At 33.1% G+C, this 16,567-nt stretch overlaps 1 protein-coding gene across 1 annotated transcript in view; it reads right to left on the minus strand.

Moving 5' to 3' along the window:
* LOC111058401 (transmembrane and coiled-coil domain-containing protein 4) overlaps positions 1-16,567 on the minus strand; it is a 36,144-nt gene that overhangs the window by 3,833 nt on the left and 15,744 nt on the right. The window contains 7 exon segments of the mRNA XM_039440284.1: positions 1,448-1,584; positions 2,340-2,542; positions 5,358-5,527; positions 7,397-7,643; positions 8,932-9,176; positions 12,500-12,632; positions 16,020-16,197. Coding sequence (XP_039296218.1) covers positions 1,448-1,584; positions 2,340-2,542; positions 5,358-5,527; positions 7,397-7,643; positions 8,932-9,176; positions 12,500-12,632; positions 16,020-16,197 — 1,313 coding nt within the window.

Genomic DNA, 16,567 nt, shown 5'->3' on the forward strand with positions numbered 1-16,567 from the left:
TACCAGTAACCAGAACCGTTGTATCGTCGGCATATAAAATGAGCTTGCCATCTACATTATTTGCCAGGTCGTTTATAAATAAATTGAAAAGGGTCGGTCCAAGCACAGAGCCCTGTGGCACACCTTGCTTCACTCTTTCCCCATGCTGAAAATACCAGTGAATTCCCATTACTCAATTTAACTGACTGATATCTATTTTCCAAATAGGACACGGAAAATTTCCCTGCACTACCAACAAATCCATAGAATCCAAGCTTATTCAACAACAACTCATGGTCTACCATATCAAACGCCCTGGATAAATCGCAGAAAAGCCCTAAAGCCTTCCGGGATCCATCCAGAGCATCCAACACATCTGATACAACTTCAAATATAGCAGACTTAGTTGACAATCCCCTCCTAAATCCAAATTGTTTTTTATGAAAAATGTTATTCTCATCTAAGTGAACCATCATCTGCTCAAACACATCTTCTCAAATATCTTGGAGAATACGGTTAAGAGGGCAATTGGTCGATAATTTTTAATATCCTTCCTATCTCCCTTCTTGTTAATTGGTTTGATCAGAGCATACTTTAATTTTTGGGGAAAGATTCCTTCCTTCAAACACCTATTAATAATAAATGTTAGAGGCTCCAAGATAATGGGACTAACCTTCTTTATCACTCGTGATGTAAAAAATTTTGTTCCTAAGAGTAAAAAATTGTATTAAGATAATTTTTTTATTGTTTGTCTGTAATATCCTTTCAGAGACTCTAAACAGAGTTTGGGAATCGTCAATAAACACACGAAAAAATCAACATACAAAAGATCCCTCGCTACGAGTAGATTGAATAAAAACTAGAATCTAGTGACTACCAACTAGTAATTAGTTCTAGCTGTACAAATAGGACTGTATAGGTGACTAAAAACCTAGCATTTGCTTGAAAATTACAGAGAGCTAGCAATTGCTATCTTTTATTCAATAGACCTTATATTACTGCAGTATGGTATAAAAGAATCCACCTACCAACAAACTTTTCAACTCCTTCCCAAAAAACATCTACATCCTCAACATTTTTCATGTGAATGGAAAGCTTTCTACACAATTTAAGGCCCATAAACGTAGGCTTTTCTTCAAAAAGAGCTGTTCTATGATACCAAAATGGAAAGCATAGTCTCCCCTATTTTTTATGTTGCAGTTGTGATTAACGCTATATCTTGGGTAAGGGTATAATTTAAACCTAAATAGAATTTAATGCTAAACGTTAATAGAATATGTTTTGAACTTCTTTTCATAGTACAAAGCTTGTTCAAACTTCAAACATAATCTAAAACCATCATAAACAGTATATTATTTTAGTTGTGTTATATTTTTTCTCTATGATATTGTGTTGTTCCAGAGAGTAAAGTAAGTACTTGAGATAATGAGTGGTGGGATAGTAATTTTTTGTTAGATAGTGGACTTACCTGCAGTATCCATTGACAAGACGCCCCGCCACTACCCTGGTCAACTTCTTCCAGTCGGAAGGGTGACCTCCACAAGGCGCTCCTATAAGGATAGCATCCTGAACAATGCCCTCACACGAGGGTCTATCCGACATTTCCTGAAAGAAAGAGTCATTTTTTATTAACAATAATCATAAACAAGTATAAAAACAATTATTATGAACAATAAATAGTGTATGGATGGATAAAATCTACAGTTGTCCAACAAAAAATTTGTTTTTATTTTCTGATTAAAAATTTTGCAAAATTACTGAAAAATTTCCAATTAGAAATTTGAGTGAATGTTTTTTTTCAAACATCAACATAAAGCATTTCTTGTTTAGTCGTTAGTTTTCAAGTGAAAATTGAGCTTGAAAGTGGAAATTGAAATCATAAACTCATTCTTTCTTCAAAACTTTTATTCATCAAAATTTGGGAGAAAGGCAGTTTTGAGCTATAGATATATAATTATATAATCAGCTAGCTGATGAAATGCGCTTGTTCGTGGCGCTCAAGTCTGTGTGCAGCTTAGGGTAGCTTAATGTGAAGAGACATTATTTTGTAGAGTTTATTGGAGTAGAGTAGACATGTCTATGAGTAGATTTGAATTTTTATACAAGAATACAAGATCTTCATTTGCCATAAAATGAAACAATATGAATTTAGAGCATACAAATTTAGAATATGAAAATGAATTTTGAATTAGTAGTTACCCGGAGACAATAGTAGATAACCCTGGCGCCAAGACTGAAGTAGAGTAGACATGTATATGAGTAGATTTGAATTCTTATACAAAAGTACAATATATTTATTTGCACAAAATAGAACAACATTGATTAGAACATATGAATATGAATTTCGAATCAGTAGTTACCCGGAGACAATAGTAGATAACCCTGGCGCCAAGACTGAAGCCGATGAGCGTTACTGGCCTCTGTCCGTGTTCACGTGCAAGTAGCACTTGCGCCAGTTGCTTGCCTACTTGCGCCGACCGCCGGCAGCAAACGCCCCACGGGTTGTCAATCACCGACGCCAGGCCAATCAGGCTAGCTGGCCATGCAACTGCGCTGATCAGACCTACAATCAATAGATAATTATAAATTTTAAAGGCTTTTCAAAGCCTAATGAAATATTTAGTCCAGTCAAGGAGAGGTTATAGAGGGAAAAGTTTGGAAGACAATTTTTGACCCCGCAGTTCTGTTTAGGGTAGTGAGGAGATAAACATGTCCCCACCCCTACCCCTACGGCTAAGGGGGTGGGGGTGGTTCAAAGGTACCATTTTTTGGTTTCTCGCATATAACGCGGAAACTATGTATCTTACGGACATAACTGTTACATACAAAATTAAAGCTTACATAATTTCCTACAATATTCAACTCTCAATAATATGACAATAATATTATGCACTAATACAATATGAATAAGTATTTATTTATAAATAAACATGTATGTATGATACTAGAAAAAACACTACTGCCTCAATAACTTTTTCGCCACACTTGGATGTAATGAGCTGGTTTACGTGCGTCATATGGAGGCCGAAAGTGATTGTTTTCCGACCAGGCCGGTAAAACTTTACGGCCCTAGGGCTGTAAAATGACCTTGAATAACAGCTGATCGTGTCCGATCTCACAAAAATCATAGAGAGATAATCTCATAACGACTGTAATAATCTATATAATTATGTATCGTGAATCGCGGTATTATGTCTATAATATATTTTATAAATTACTGTTTCATAATTTAATATTTGTTATTGTGTTTTTGATATCAAACAATAGAATACGATGATATCTCCATAGCCTCAACAATATACTTAATGTTGGTTGCATTGTCCATTGTCAGAAAGGTACGTATCGCAAGTATTTAAAAGTGAAGAATCGAATTTGAAATCAAAGTACAATAATTGTATCAATATTTAAAAGTGAGGTAGAGTAATAATTGTTTCTTTTTTATTGTCGAATTCCACTTCTTAATGCAATACAATCAACAATAATACGGTAATAAGAAAATACAGCAGAGATCTGAAGTTTAAGGTAAGCCTACTGGTAAAACTCAGCCTTGACTGAAAAATTCCTAGTAATTTTTCTGTAATTCATTATTAAAACTTTTAGATAATTTTTATTCAATATTAAACCATATAGAGAAAACATTAGGCCCACTCAAGATTGAATCTTCGAATGTTTTCTCTATGATTCAACTATTTTCAGAGCAATATTTTGTTGTGGAAATGCCGGCAAACCGGCTAAGTGTTTCAGTCAGGCCCCCTCGTTCAACAATACGGAATGGCCGAGAGCGTAAAGGCGTAAAACCTCAAAGCTCAGTGAATAACAAACATGATCTAGGTTCGAATCTCGGTCAATGACATTTTTTTTTGTCGATGAATTTCGACTTTTATTAGCTACTTTTTATATTAGTTACCGTAATTTAAATTTCAATAAATTTTTTTGATATATTTTGAGACAAAACTGTGAAATATGCAATTATATTCAATTTTTCACATTATTTCAAAATAGTAATAAAAATTCTATTCATCCATCTATCCATGAGATATTGCACCGGGCGCAAAGCGCGAGCTATAAAAATTCAAACAATTATTCGAAATATTAATAGTATAAAAATATGGTCACTATTGTAAATTATTAATTAGTAATATTGAAATTAATTGACAGTAAAAGTTGTCATAACCAAGATTCAAACTATCAAAATAGGCTGTTTGAATTTTATTTATTTTTCAATTTCTTATATATTGGGAGGTTTTTTTTGGTGTGGCGAAAAATAGCGTTCGCAACACGGGCATAAATGTTTTTCCGGCTCTCGAACGATTCAAGTTCTCGACTTCGTCTCGAACTTGAAAACCGCGATCTCGAGCCGGAAAACGTACATTTTCGACCCTAGGTGCGAAATATACTATTACCTCTAGTTTTTATTGAGCTCAGTGTGCAGCTCTACATTTCCTGTCAACAAGCCTTTCAAGAAAAGGATGACGAGCCTTTAACTAGCTATGCAAATTATTTCAAGTAAATTACTCAAAAATTCACTATTTTAATAGATTGATTTTATACAATGTAACATTCTTCCAATGAAGCCTTGCAATTGTTGAGAGGTGTTATAATTATGATAACAGACCCTGGAAACAGTCTGGTCAAATCTAATTTATTGTGAGTAGTTTATAATTGAGAGAAATTATTATGATTTAGGCTGGCCACTAACGGTAGGGACATGTTCATCATGCATGTTTTGTCATCAGCGAGAGGCTTCTAACATAAAATAAACAGCCATTAACAATAAATAACCACAGGAAAATTACAAATTATAATGATGTAAGGAAATAATTAACAATAATAAATAAATTTGAATAGCAATAATAAATTATTAATAATAATGAACAAATAAAGTAGCAATTAAAGAAAAAATAACAAAAATTCTGAGATACAAAAACCTAATCTCAAAATTTTTTTCTCAAAGCCTTTCGCTGTGATGACACAACAATGTGTGATGACATGTGTATCATGCATGTTTATCATGAATATCATACCGTATGTGGTCAGTCTTAAGTCGGGTCCACACTGAACAAATGTTCGACAAATATGTTTGTTGAAACAGTTTGGGCAATTTTTTTATGTTTGACAAACCATGTTTGCCCGTGGGCCAGCAGTGTGGACGCATCACCAAACAAAATATTTGTAACTGAGGAGAACAGGTTTTATGTTTTACAGCTGTTTTAATTTATTTTAGTACATAATAAAAGAATGCTACAGCAGTCTGACGAACAAAAGCATTCAAGAAAACAATCAAATTTAAATAGCAACTCAGTAATATTAATTGCTAAAAAATCATGGATAATCAATAGCAAAAATTGTAAGTGAATAAATTGTATTAGGTGATTTACCTGATAATACAGTGTACTTCAGAGCCTGTTGCGCAGCTATACTGACTGCTATGCTAACGAAGTATTCTATAGCCTTTCCCAGTTCCAGCAAATAACTTGACTCATACTTCAAATAATACTGTTCTCGTGAGCTGCTCAAACATAGCCACGGTCTTGTGAAGTTATCTTCTCTGCAAAAAAGGGATTTAATTGTAAATTATCTGTACCTGTATTTCACATGAGTTATTCAATATAGGAGTGCATGAATTAATTAATGAATTCATGTGTATTTGTTATCAAATTAAAGCAGAACTATAGATTGATTTTGCATAATTGAAAATATACTATATATTATTGAAAGTTAATATTACCATGTAGTAGAAAGCTTGTGGAACATATCCAATCTACTATGTATTCAATTACGCTAATAGGTTTAACACTACTAGGTTCACTAGCCGACAAATCTAATCTTCATTCATTTGATCAAATGTTTTTATTGACGTATTATGACTTTCTTGAAATGTTAAAATCACCTTATAGCAGAAATTTTGAAAAAATCTACTATCTATTAAACGTGATTCAATAACCACAAATCTTTTCTTCATTTATCTTCTCAAATGATTTCATTCATATTGTCAATTATTAAAGCATTTGAGATAATTTATGAATCACCTCATGTAAGTCGATTCAATTTATCACATTAACAAACAGTTTTCTCGTTTGCTTGATCAAATCATTCCATTTATATTTTCAAAAATAAGATTCAAAATAACTACTACTACTGTAGGCATACGTAGGCTACTTATGTAAAATAATAAAATTATTCATATGAATGAGCCACGATGAAAAACTTGGCTGTCATTATCCCTCAGCAATTCCAAGCTATTTCTGGTAAATATAATATTATCAGGAAAATTGTGAGTTTTATTCAATAGACTACTTGCATTGAATGTAAGTCATTTCTCCCTTCTTCTTATCAAATATTATTAATCCTACTAGAAAGCTAAGATTATGATTCATCTTTTGTCTAAATTTTGTCATTTTATATACGTGAAATTAGGGGGAGTAGTAATTCGATTAGTAAATTAGGAGAAGAGATAGCTGATACCTTATTTTTCTTACCCAATCATTTCAATGATAAAGTGTTGTTTGAAATAATAAATAATAATCAGAGATAAGTATGACATTTGTGCAAACAACTGAATCGGTTCTCACCCATAGACCTGCTATATTATTGTACAGCATATTACCATAGAGAAACAATAGCGTATAAGTAAGTAGATATCCCATGGTATAGGGTGTTTATGTCGAACTTTTACTGTTATCTCAAGCCGATAGTCCACGTAGTGCTTTCCCGTGAAGCTGTGTGACGCTGGCAGGCTCTCATATTGTGCCGTTCATACACTCTCACCCCAACAAAACGGTAAAAATCGACAATAATCGACAGTAATCGACAATAATCGGCTTGAGTTAACAGTAAAAGTCGACGCCCTTATACGTTCCATATTCGCCCTATACCATGGAATATCAACTTACGCTATTGTTTTTCTATGATAGTACCTACCAATAACGACAGGCCACATAATTGTAGTAAACAGCTGCAGTGTTTATTAATAAGGGTTTGTTTCCTGTCGTTGTAAGAAGTGCTTCACTATTTACAATAATATTGCAGGTTTATCCAATGAACCTAAAATATATTGTACTTTAGGTACAATGGGTACTTTCTACGGGTCGCTTCACTCAGAAGTTCAAAATAAACGTCATAGGAAATGAGTAGGTCGACAAATTTAAAGTAGAATAAGGCTCAACTCATACTTACGCGACTCAGGTCGAGAGAGACTCGACTCTAATCGAGAGCATGTGTTTCCAAATGGTGACAGTCTCCGCAACTGTCACCATTTGAAAAAACATGCTCTCGACTAGAGTCGAGTCTCTTCTCGACTTGAGTCGCGTAAGTGTGAGTTGAGTCTTAATGTTATCTGTCTATAATAATGAATATACTGTCTAATATAATAGTTATTCTAGAATTCTGCTATGAAACAATAATGATAGCGACTTACTGGTCATCTTTGAGCCAGCCCGTGACCGCTATGGTGATATGCAACTGTTGCTGTATTGGAACTACTTGAATGTCGCTACTCGACTGGCGTCTGCTACTTGCACTGCTGCTTGACTGGAGTCCGCTACTGGCATCGCTACTTGCCTGGCTCAACTCGTCCACAATTTTCGCATTGTCGGCGCACACCGGACTCAAATATCCAAAAGCGAACTCCTCTATTTCGCCAACTCGTTTATGCATTTTGTAGCCTTCAAAAAAAATATAATGTTAAAACTAGTATTTTCGTCTATCAGTTTCAAATGTAATGATTATGCAGCAATGATTAGTAACTTGATTCAATGACTGCATTTTTGAATGAGGTATACAGGTCTGCATGACATTAAACAAATTCGCTGTTGTTCAGGAGATATGGAAATTTCCAAATATAAATTATTTGATATTTTTCTGCTGAAATGAGCATTGAAGAATTTTAAACTTTCAAAGTTGCAGATCAATCACTCACTTTGTATAGTAGCTAGGGACGCATAGTATTAGCCTCGAATCATCTAGATTTGAGCTCTATCTTTGTTCTTAGTTTTCACTAAATCTGAGATAGAATTTTCGGTTTTGGACAGGGAACAGATTACATTTGGCCATTGAATTTGTTGTTTATTTTCTGATTAGTTTATTTGCTCTAAAAAATATTTTTTTCGTACTTAAGAACGTTCATTTTTTATTTATTTATTCATATCATAAAGATAACACATGAAACACATTCAAGTATCAAATTTGTCGGAAAGGATAGCTGAGACAACTAAGGCGTTGCACCCTTCAGTCTACCTTACCTGGCCATGGGTTCGAATCCCGCTGGTAGACATGGACGTTTGATCATCTCACCAAATCACCCACGCACTATCCACTAGCTAGAAGCTCATGTGGACATCAACCGCAAGAAAATACCAAGCAGAACCTTAACCTTATTTGAAAATCTGCAGCATGAATGAAAGAGTTACGGAGAATCGGCATCAATGGAGGGAGCATGTTCAAAGAATGTCAGCTGAAAGAATACCTTTTAAAGTCTATAATTATCAGCCAGTAGGCAAAAGAGATGTTGGCAGACCACGCAAGCGGTGGCAATAATACGATTTTTTATGTTTATTTGAATAATTGGCTAGATATGAGTCGGAACAGGTTGAAGCCTAATCCTTGTTTGTAAGAAGAAGAAGAAGACCTTAACCTTGACCTTATTCCTCAATCGTTTACATGTTTTTAATAATAGGTATATTATATCACTGTAACTAAAACGATAAATAATTTCAATCAATTGTTGTGACTTCACAAGCAATGTGATTATGTATCTAAGCTAGTTGATGCCAATAAGGCTCTTCATGGATTTATTCTGTGAGCATTTGTATGTAAATAAATGAATAAATAATAAAACTAATATTTCTTCTTATGTGTTGACGATCATTTTTTCATAACTGTTATGTGAGTGAAAAATGAATTAATTTTTCCAAGATAACTTATAAAAAAATTATGTTTAAACAAACAACTGACCAGTCAAGCCAGCCCCTGCAGCTCCAAACAAGGAAGCCACAACCGCCGTTCCCGCCGTGGAGCCCAGTGCTGCCAACAGTGCACTCCCTCCCACCACCGAGCCCAGCCCTGCGCCAATCAGAGGCGCCGCCAGTCCCCCCGTCACCCCTATCAGCGCCCCGCCCCCCACCGTCGCCAGACCAATCAGCGCGTACCGTTTCGCCTTCACCAATCGTTGCCGCATTTTGTCCCCTCTCACTTCCTCGCTGCAACATGCATCACAAACAATAATTAGGCTTATTTATTCATATGGCTTTTATCGGCTGAGAGATCCTTTTGGATGTTCTGCCTTGCCGTAATGTCATTTCCTATTCACACTCATGTTTATAGGTTATATATTGGGTTCTTCACGTTTTATCATCAAAATTTTACACTTTCACTTTCTGAGTTAGTAAGATAATTAGGTTAGATCTATTTATGCATATTATAACCATATAGAAAATAAAGTATAAGAAGATAATCTTATGATATAGGTCGTTTAAGTTCCAAATTTCAAGCCGATTTTTTTCACTCAAGTCGACTACTGTCTATTATTACTGTTTTGGCCGATTGAGAGTGTGAAGAACGGCACAAACACGGTCCTAATTTCAAGCCCATTTTTGTTAACTAATTTATTCATTTAATCATTCAGAATTCCCCAATTACAGAATAGTACCACAGGCTTACACCCAAAACGGATCCAATTCTAATTTTTACAACAGGCCAAATGTAGCTATAGTGGGGTTCACGTTATAATGGCAGTGAAGAGAGATAGGAGAAAAACGTTGCCAAGTCTCTCCATTTTGCCACTGAGTGTACACAGCTGTTACTCAATTCATCCCATTAAATTTGATCTAATAATAATTATCATTGCCTTGATAAAATAGGTAATCAATTTAATGTCAAATTAATCAAGAAAATATATTTTTTTATAATTTGATTCAAAAGTTTGCTTTCATAACTGAGATCAGATTTTTAATTTTTTACAAACCTGAAATGGCGGCTAATTTAAAAAGCTGTGATACAACAATCTGAATTTCAAAACAACAGAAATTAAGTTATTTGGTAGTTATTCTATTCCAATTTCTTTTAAAAATAATAGAAAAATAGAAATCCTTTCTAAAATAAGTACAGTAATTTCAATGTAATTAATTCTGAAATAACCTTTCAATATTATTTATACCGGTAGGCCTACGAGTGGGTCTAACCTTTACATGTAGGCTAAATGAAGCATGAATGAAGTCTAGGATGGTTAGTTATCAACTTTTAAAATGTCATTTCAGGTATTTTAATTTGTGTTTCTCATACGGTAATGTCTAAAAATTATTTAATTGTTTCAAAATACATTTTTAATCAATTATACGACTTGTGTACTCAAGTATTTTGATAGAATGAAGAAAAAAATGGCAGCTGAGAATTGTTTGTTTACTTTTGTACAGTCACTGTCAAAAGTAAAAATAAGATATTCTGTCAAACTGACAACATTGCAAAGCGAGAGAGAGATAGCTCTATCTGTTTTGTTGTATGATAGAAAAGGACAGCAACAGTATGTCAATCGTACACTGACATTATAACGTGGACCTCACTATAGGTTATTGTTTCACTTCAACACTCTTCAATTACATAACTAAAGCCGATTACTGTCGACTACAGTCTATTATTACTGTTCTAGCTGGGCGAGTGTGTTAGAACGGCACAGAATGAGAAACTACCAGCGTCACATAGGTTCACGAAAAATTAATACTGGGACTATCGACTTGAGTTAACAGAGAAATTTGTAACATAAAAGTTCTATTCCATGGGATATTTCCTTATGCTACGGTATCTTTTCTCTTTGTTATAACCTAGGTTAATAAGAAAGGTCTCCTGAAAGGTCGAAAGGTTTGCCATGAAAGGTGTAACAGCCGAAGACCATTTGTTTTACATTCTAAATGTAATTTGCGGAAAAAAATGTTTAGTAAAATTTTCTTATATATTGACCTTGGTTTTCGAGTACTTATCAATTTACCGATATTTTTTTAAGTTAATTTCATAAACTAGAAAACTATTAGTCATTATCTAATTCTAAGGATATTGCCAGATCGATTAAGATGCAACCCATGATTAGTGAAGTTATGTCTTTTCAGCCTTCATTTAGAAAACAAATCCCAGTTGTTTAGAATTCTTATTTTTAGGCTGTTGATTGTATTATGGATTGATTTGTTTGTCGAATTGATTGCTTCATTTAATTCTGGCCTATCAAACCTATTAGGAATAGTACTTATTATTAAGTTTGTTTTTTTTGCTGAGTGGCACAATTTCCTTGATTTTTTCTGTTACTTGAGGAAGATGATTCAAGTTAGGTTCATTCATATTATTTGAGCCACCCAGTACAATTAGATAGTCATTTTCATCAAAGTCTTTAGTTTGTTCCCTAGCTGACTCTACAACTGCATTAATTGATGCACTTGGCTTGAAAAAACATTGGACATCAAATTATTTTTCAATCTTTTATCAAGGAGATCACTGCAATCACGTCCATGACTGGACGTCAGTAGCAGAACTCTCCCTTTCCTATCTTTATTTCCCTCAGCTATATTTTTGGTTGCTGTCTTCAAAACCTCACTGTACGTTTTATTTCGACCATTTTCAGAGCATTTCCCATCATTTAGGTTAGATTCTATTTTTTTGCATTTGGACGGAGGTTCTATCATACATTTAGTATTATCAAATTTAGATTTTAGTTTCTTTATTTCCTCCGACATTAGACTACATTGATTTTTTAGATTTAGTATTTCTTTTTTATGGTCTTCATCTTGTAATTTTATAATCAGTTCCAAAGATTTAATTTCTTCTACCATCCCTAACCTTTCTTCCTCAGACGTTTTTAGAGTTACTTCTAATTGGTTTTTAAATTAGTGTGGCTACTTGTAGTTGAGCAACTTTTTTGGCTAAAGTAGTTTGAGGAACTGGGGTTTTTGGTTTTGGCGTTTTTGAATTTTGGTTTTGGGAACGCGTAAGTACTCCCGCTATGTTTACATTTCTATTAATAACCTTCGGTGTTCTATTTGAGCTCATCTTCCTATCTAAGAAATTATATTACTTGCAATAATAATAATTGATTATAAATGATAGGATTTTAATTAGGTTATAATTTTAGTCAAGTAAACTATCTATGTTTTTAAATCTCGAAAACCTAACCTCAAAATAACCTCTAAACGATGTTTGGCTTATAAAATAGAATTAAGAATTAAAATCTAAAACAAAATGATAAAACGTGATCAAGAAACAATTAATAATGAAATTAATACAAAATTTGTACTTATCCGTGACTATTTATAACACAAAATCTTCCAAAATCCAGGAGCGAAATTATGTATGACTTTCATTCACAACCTCAAGGTCATATATCTGGTCTATATATGTTCTGAAACTACACGTGGGAATCCAGCATTAAGTGTTGGATTTATTAGTACAGAGTGAGACAAGTCTATGGTCATGATGTTCATACAATTTGATGAAATCATGCGAACCCTTTCAAATCTTAATGGAATGTTATATTTTTACTCACGCAGATTTGACCGGTTGTATCATGGACAAACAGTTGACAATGGTGGCCTCGAATTGTTCGACGGTTTGCCAACCTATACTGAATATTTCTCCCATTGATCTCATCAATACCCGCCATCTTGCATCATAGACACCTGCAAAAATCAATCTTCAACATTAGACTCTTATATTTTTGGATTATAACAAAATATAACTCTATTGAACTTATTTACGATCAAAATTCGGGAATGGAATAGTAAGGGCTACAGGCCTGTTTTTCCATTTCCAATCATTTTATATGTGTTCTATCATTGTTGAATGAAATAAAATAGAATACTTAATAATAAAACCTAGATCTCTTTAGAAAAGATATATAAGGAATACAAAGAAACGTGAAATTTTTATTTATTTACAGATGGCAATTAATGAGAAATCGCATTTGTTTTAAGTATTTACAGCATTTGATTTTCGTTAAATAAAAATGTTTTGTTTTTTCTATTCATCGATGATGCATCATTCAATATTGTAAAATGATTGGGAATGAAAAGCCAGGCTTTCCCCATGCTATTTCATTCCGAATTTTATTGAAAATTGTGGGAAAATTGCGCTAGAATCCACTAGATATGACCGTGGTGAAACTCATAGATAAAAGACTAGAGAAATAAGACCTGTTGACTCACTTTCAAGTTGTAATTTTCATAGTAATTATACTATTCGTTCTATTATTATTACTGAACGATACATCAATATACTCGACTTAGTAGCACCTACAAACATAGTTTTTACTAAAAAATTTGAGTAAACTTTGAAAACGTTCTTCATTAGAGATTTTATCAAACATTGTGCTATTATATAAGTAAATAAGTGCATAACACAGAACAGTTTTTTATAAAATCGAAAACAAGTACATCAGAATTCCATAGTGTGAATAGAGTAAATAAATCATAATGTGATATAATAATTATCAAAATCATAAAGTTTCCAAAAATTCAATGCAACAATTGGACACTATGATATTTTTCATTGTGTTGAGAACCGAATTAGATTCGTAAAGATTTGGTGTATGAAGACCCACAATAGTTATTTGTGCAACTAGTGCGCAAAGTGACAGTTTGCTGCACCGAAAGAAACGTTTACGCCCGAGCCGTAGGCGAGGGCGGAATGGTTTCTTGAGTGCAGCAGAGGAACTTTGCGCACGTATTTCACATTAAGTTTTTCCTACAGTTACCATTGAATATGAAAAGTGGGTAATTATGGGTAAAATTGCCTGAAATGCATCAAATGTCTTTCTGTGTAATTTTATTATTGATAAAAACCTTGATTTATTGTCAAATTGAATAAAAATGTTGTCCTTGGTTATAATATATAATAGTAATAATTTGCTCGTTGTGCTTCGTTGCACCTCTGCTCACTATAGCAGCCACAGCAGTCACTGTTACCAACTTCATTTTGATTTTGCTGCACTGTTGCTCCATATAACCTACTAAGTATTTTGCGTTGCCATGTTGCAAATCTGGAGTACAGAAAAATTTTTCCCGCACTAGAGCGGAAAAGTGATTCTTTGCGTTCTGTAATCAGTGCAGCAATGGCCACTTTTCAACGTAACTGTAGGAAAACATATTTTGGTAATAATTTGCTGATAATAAGAGAGCTTGTAAGGTATTAATAACGATTTTATAATACATTTATGCAACATTGAAGTGATCATGCAAACATAACCACGCTAAGAAATAAAACACATTATGTTCTTGTGTTTTCTACATAAATGTTATAGCCTATTCATTCCAAGATGGTACAATTCTAAAACACATCTGAAACAATATTGTATGAATCAACAAGTTTTCTACAATAAATCCCATTCAATTCTCAACAGAAAAGAAATATGAAAAATATAAACATTATAGACATGCTCATGCAAAATTTTATTTTCATTAATTTTCTTCCCATATACCTGCCTCCAATCCTTTGATGCAAAAGAGATAGAAAGAGTAATTAGGTATAAGTAAGAGTAATTATTGAATAACAGATAATAGGAGGAACTTGTAACTACTCGTATTTTATCATTATAATTGTTAGAGAGCTCAACATAATTGATAAGAAATCATAGAGAAATGAGGAACACAATATGTAGCCTAGTTCTCCTTGAAATTGACTTGGACTTGACTTGTACTTGACTTTAAATTGACTTGAACTTGACTTGTACTTGACTTGAACTTGACTTATTGTGTTTCCATTCAAATTGACGATACATTTTTTTGTAGAATCTATATTGAACTTTTTCACCATATCATGTTGAATCTTTGACATTGAATCATTTTCTTCCAGCATACAGTTTTAATTTGAAGAATGCAACATATAAATAAGCTTCTTATAACTTGAGAACTAGTAACTTAAGAATATCGTCAATGAGTGTTGATAACAATAACTGTAATCGTTATTCCCAAGTTGTTATGGATATAAACTGAATACAAATACCGGTATTAATATGAGTACTATTTTCACCGATAACGAAACCAAAACAATAACCTTTAGAGAATAATTTCAATAGCTTTGTTGATATTTTTCTGTATGTAATCGAGCGTATTTCAACAATCTCTTTATTTTTACTAGATTTGTTCAAGTGAACAGTCGAGAAGATTGCAATTTTTCTATGAAATCCCCTCAGATATGCGGTTGATAAGAAATATGATCAGTTAATTTGAAAAAAAATGTAACCTAGTCTATTTGAAGAAGCGATAGTTCAAAATAATGTCAAAAGATACACCTTAACAATGAATTTGGGCGCTTATTTGATGTAGATAAAGATGGAGTCTATTTGAGGGATGTTATAGTGATTCATGATCACAGAATATTATTCTGTGGTCGGATATTTTGATCAGATAATCATGAAACGAAAAAATTACATTCAGTTCAATTTTATTTCAAATACGTTGTAACTAATTGTAATAAAAGCTCAAAATACCTAATTCTCAGTTTATTTGAGTAACATTCGTTTTCATTTCATCTGCATTTTGAAATTTTGCGCATTGAGATATAAGATAAATTGATCAATAATAGATAAGACTTAGTCCGGTTGCACAACAGTCGGTTAAATTTTAAGCCGTCTTTTTCAATCAGAGAAGCCGTCTTTTCAAAAACGCCTTCTCTGATTGGTTCTCGTGAAATTAATCACGGTTAAAATTCAACCGGCTGTTGTGCAACCGGGCCTTAATGTGTAATTTTTGTGAGTTTTTACAAGGAATAATAAATAATACATAAGGATAAATTGATAGATACGAATAAAATTATCTTCAGAACAAACGAGGGGTGAAATTTATTCGTTTTTAAACTGAGTACATGATTATATAAATTTGATCTTCAAACTTGAGTTACTTATGAAAAATGGGCGAAAGGACATGAATAATTATTTGACTTTTGAATCAAGAGTTTATGATGACGTTGTGAATTAGCTGAACAATACTTTTAAATAATTTATTTCGAAATGTGTATGAGTAATAGATGAGTATAACTTTGAGAATTATGTTACTTCAAATATTACTCACCTTGTCTAACCGCTAATAAGATGGTTTGTTGCATGAGAAAGAAAAGTTTGTCAATCTCTTCAACTTTTCCGTCGGTTGGCACCACTGAGTCGTTGACAATCAACTCCAAATAGGACTCCGTGTCGGCCGTGCATTGCTTCGTCTCTCCTTTCAAAATCGAAAACATTATTGGATTCACCTGAAAAAATTGAATCCATAAGCTGTCGTTTCTGTTTCAAAATTTTTTTAGACTTTGGAACGTATGATAAGATACTATAATATAGTACACAGTGATAAAAATGGATAAGTATTGTACGTATACATTATTTCAAAGACTAAACTATTGTAGAGTGTGGAAAATTAAAATCCATCTTGGGAAATGTGTCGAGCGCATTACGAGCGTGATCAAAGAAGTTTCTGATCATACAAAGAAACAAGATGATTTACCATAATTTCTTTCCAAATAGATCACACACTTTTTCTTTGACAAGTGAAAATAAAATTACAGAGAAAATGCTTATTACAATAAATTCTTACGTTTCATAGATATAGTATCTATAGTGAGGTCC

The sequence above is a fragment of the Nilaparvata lugens genome, chromosome 13 (assembly GCF_014356525.2).
Source record: "Nilaparvata lugens isolate BPH chromosome 13, ASM1435652v1, whole genome shotgun sequence".
Lineage (NCBI taxonomy): Eukaryota > Metazoa > Arthropoda > Insecta > Hemiptera > Delphacidae > Nilaparvata > Nilaparvata lugens.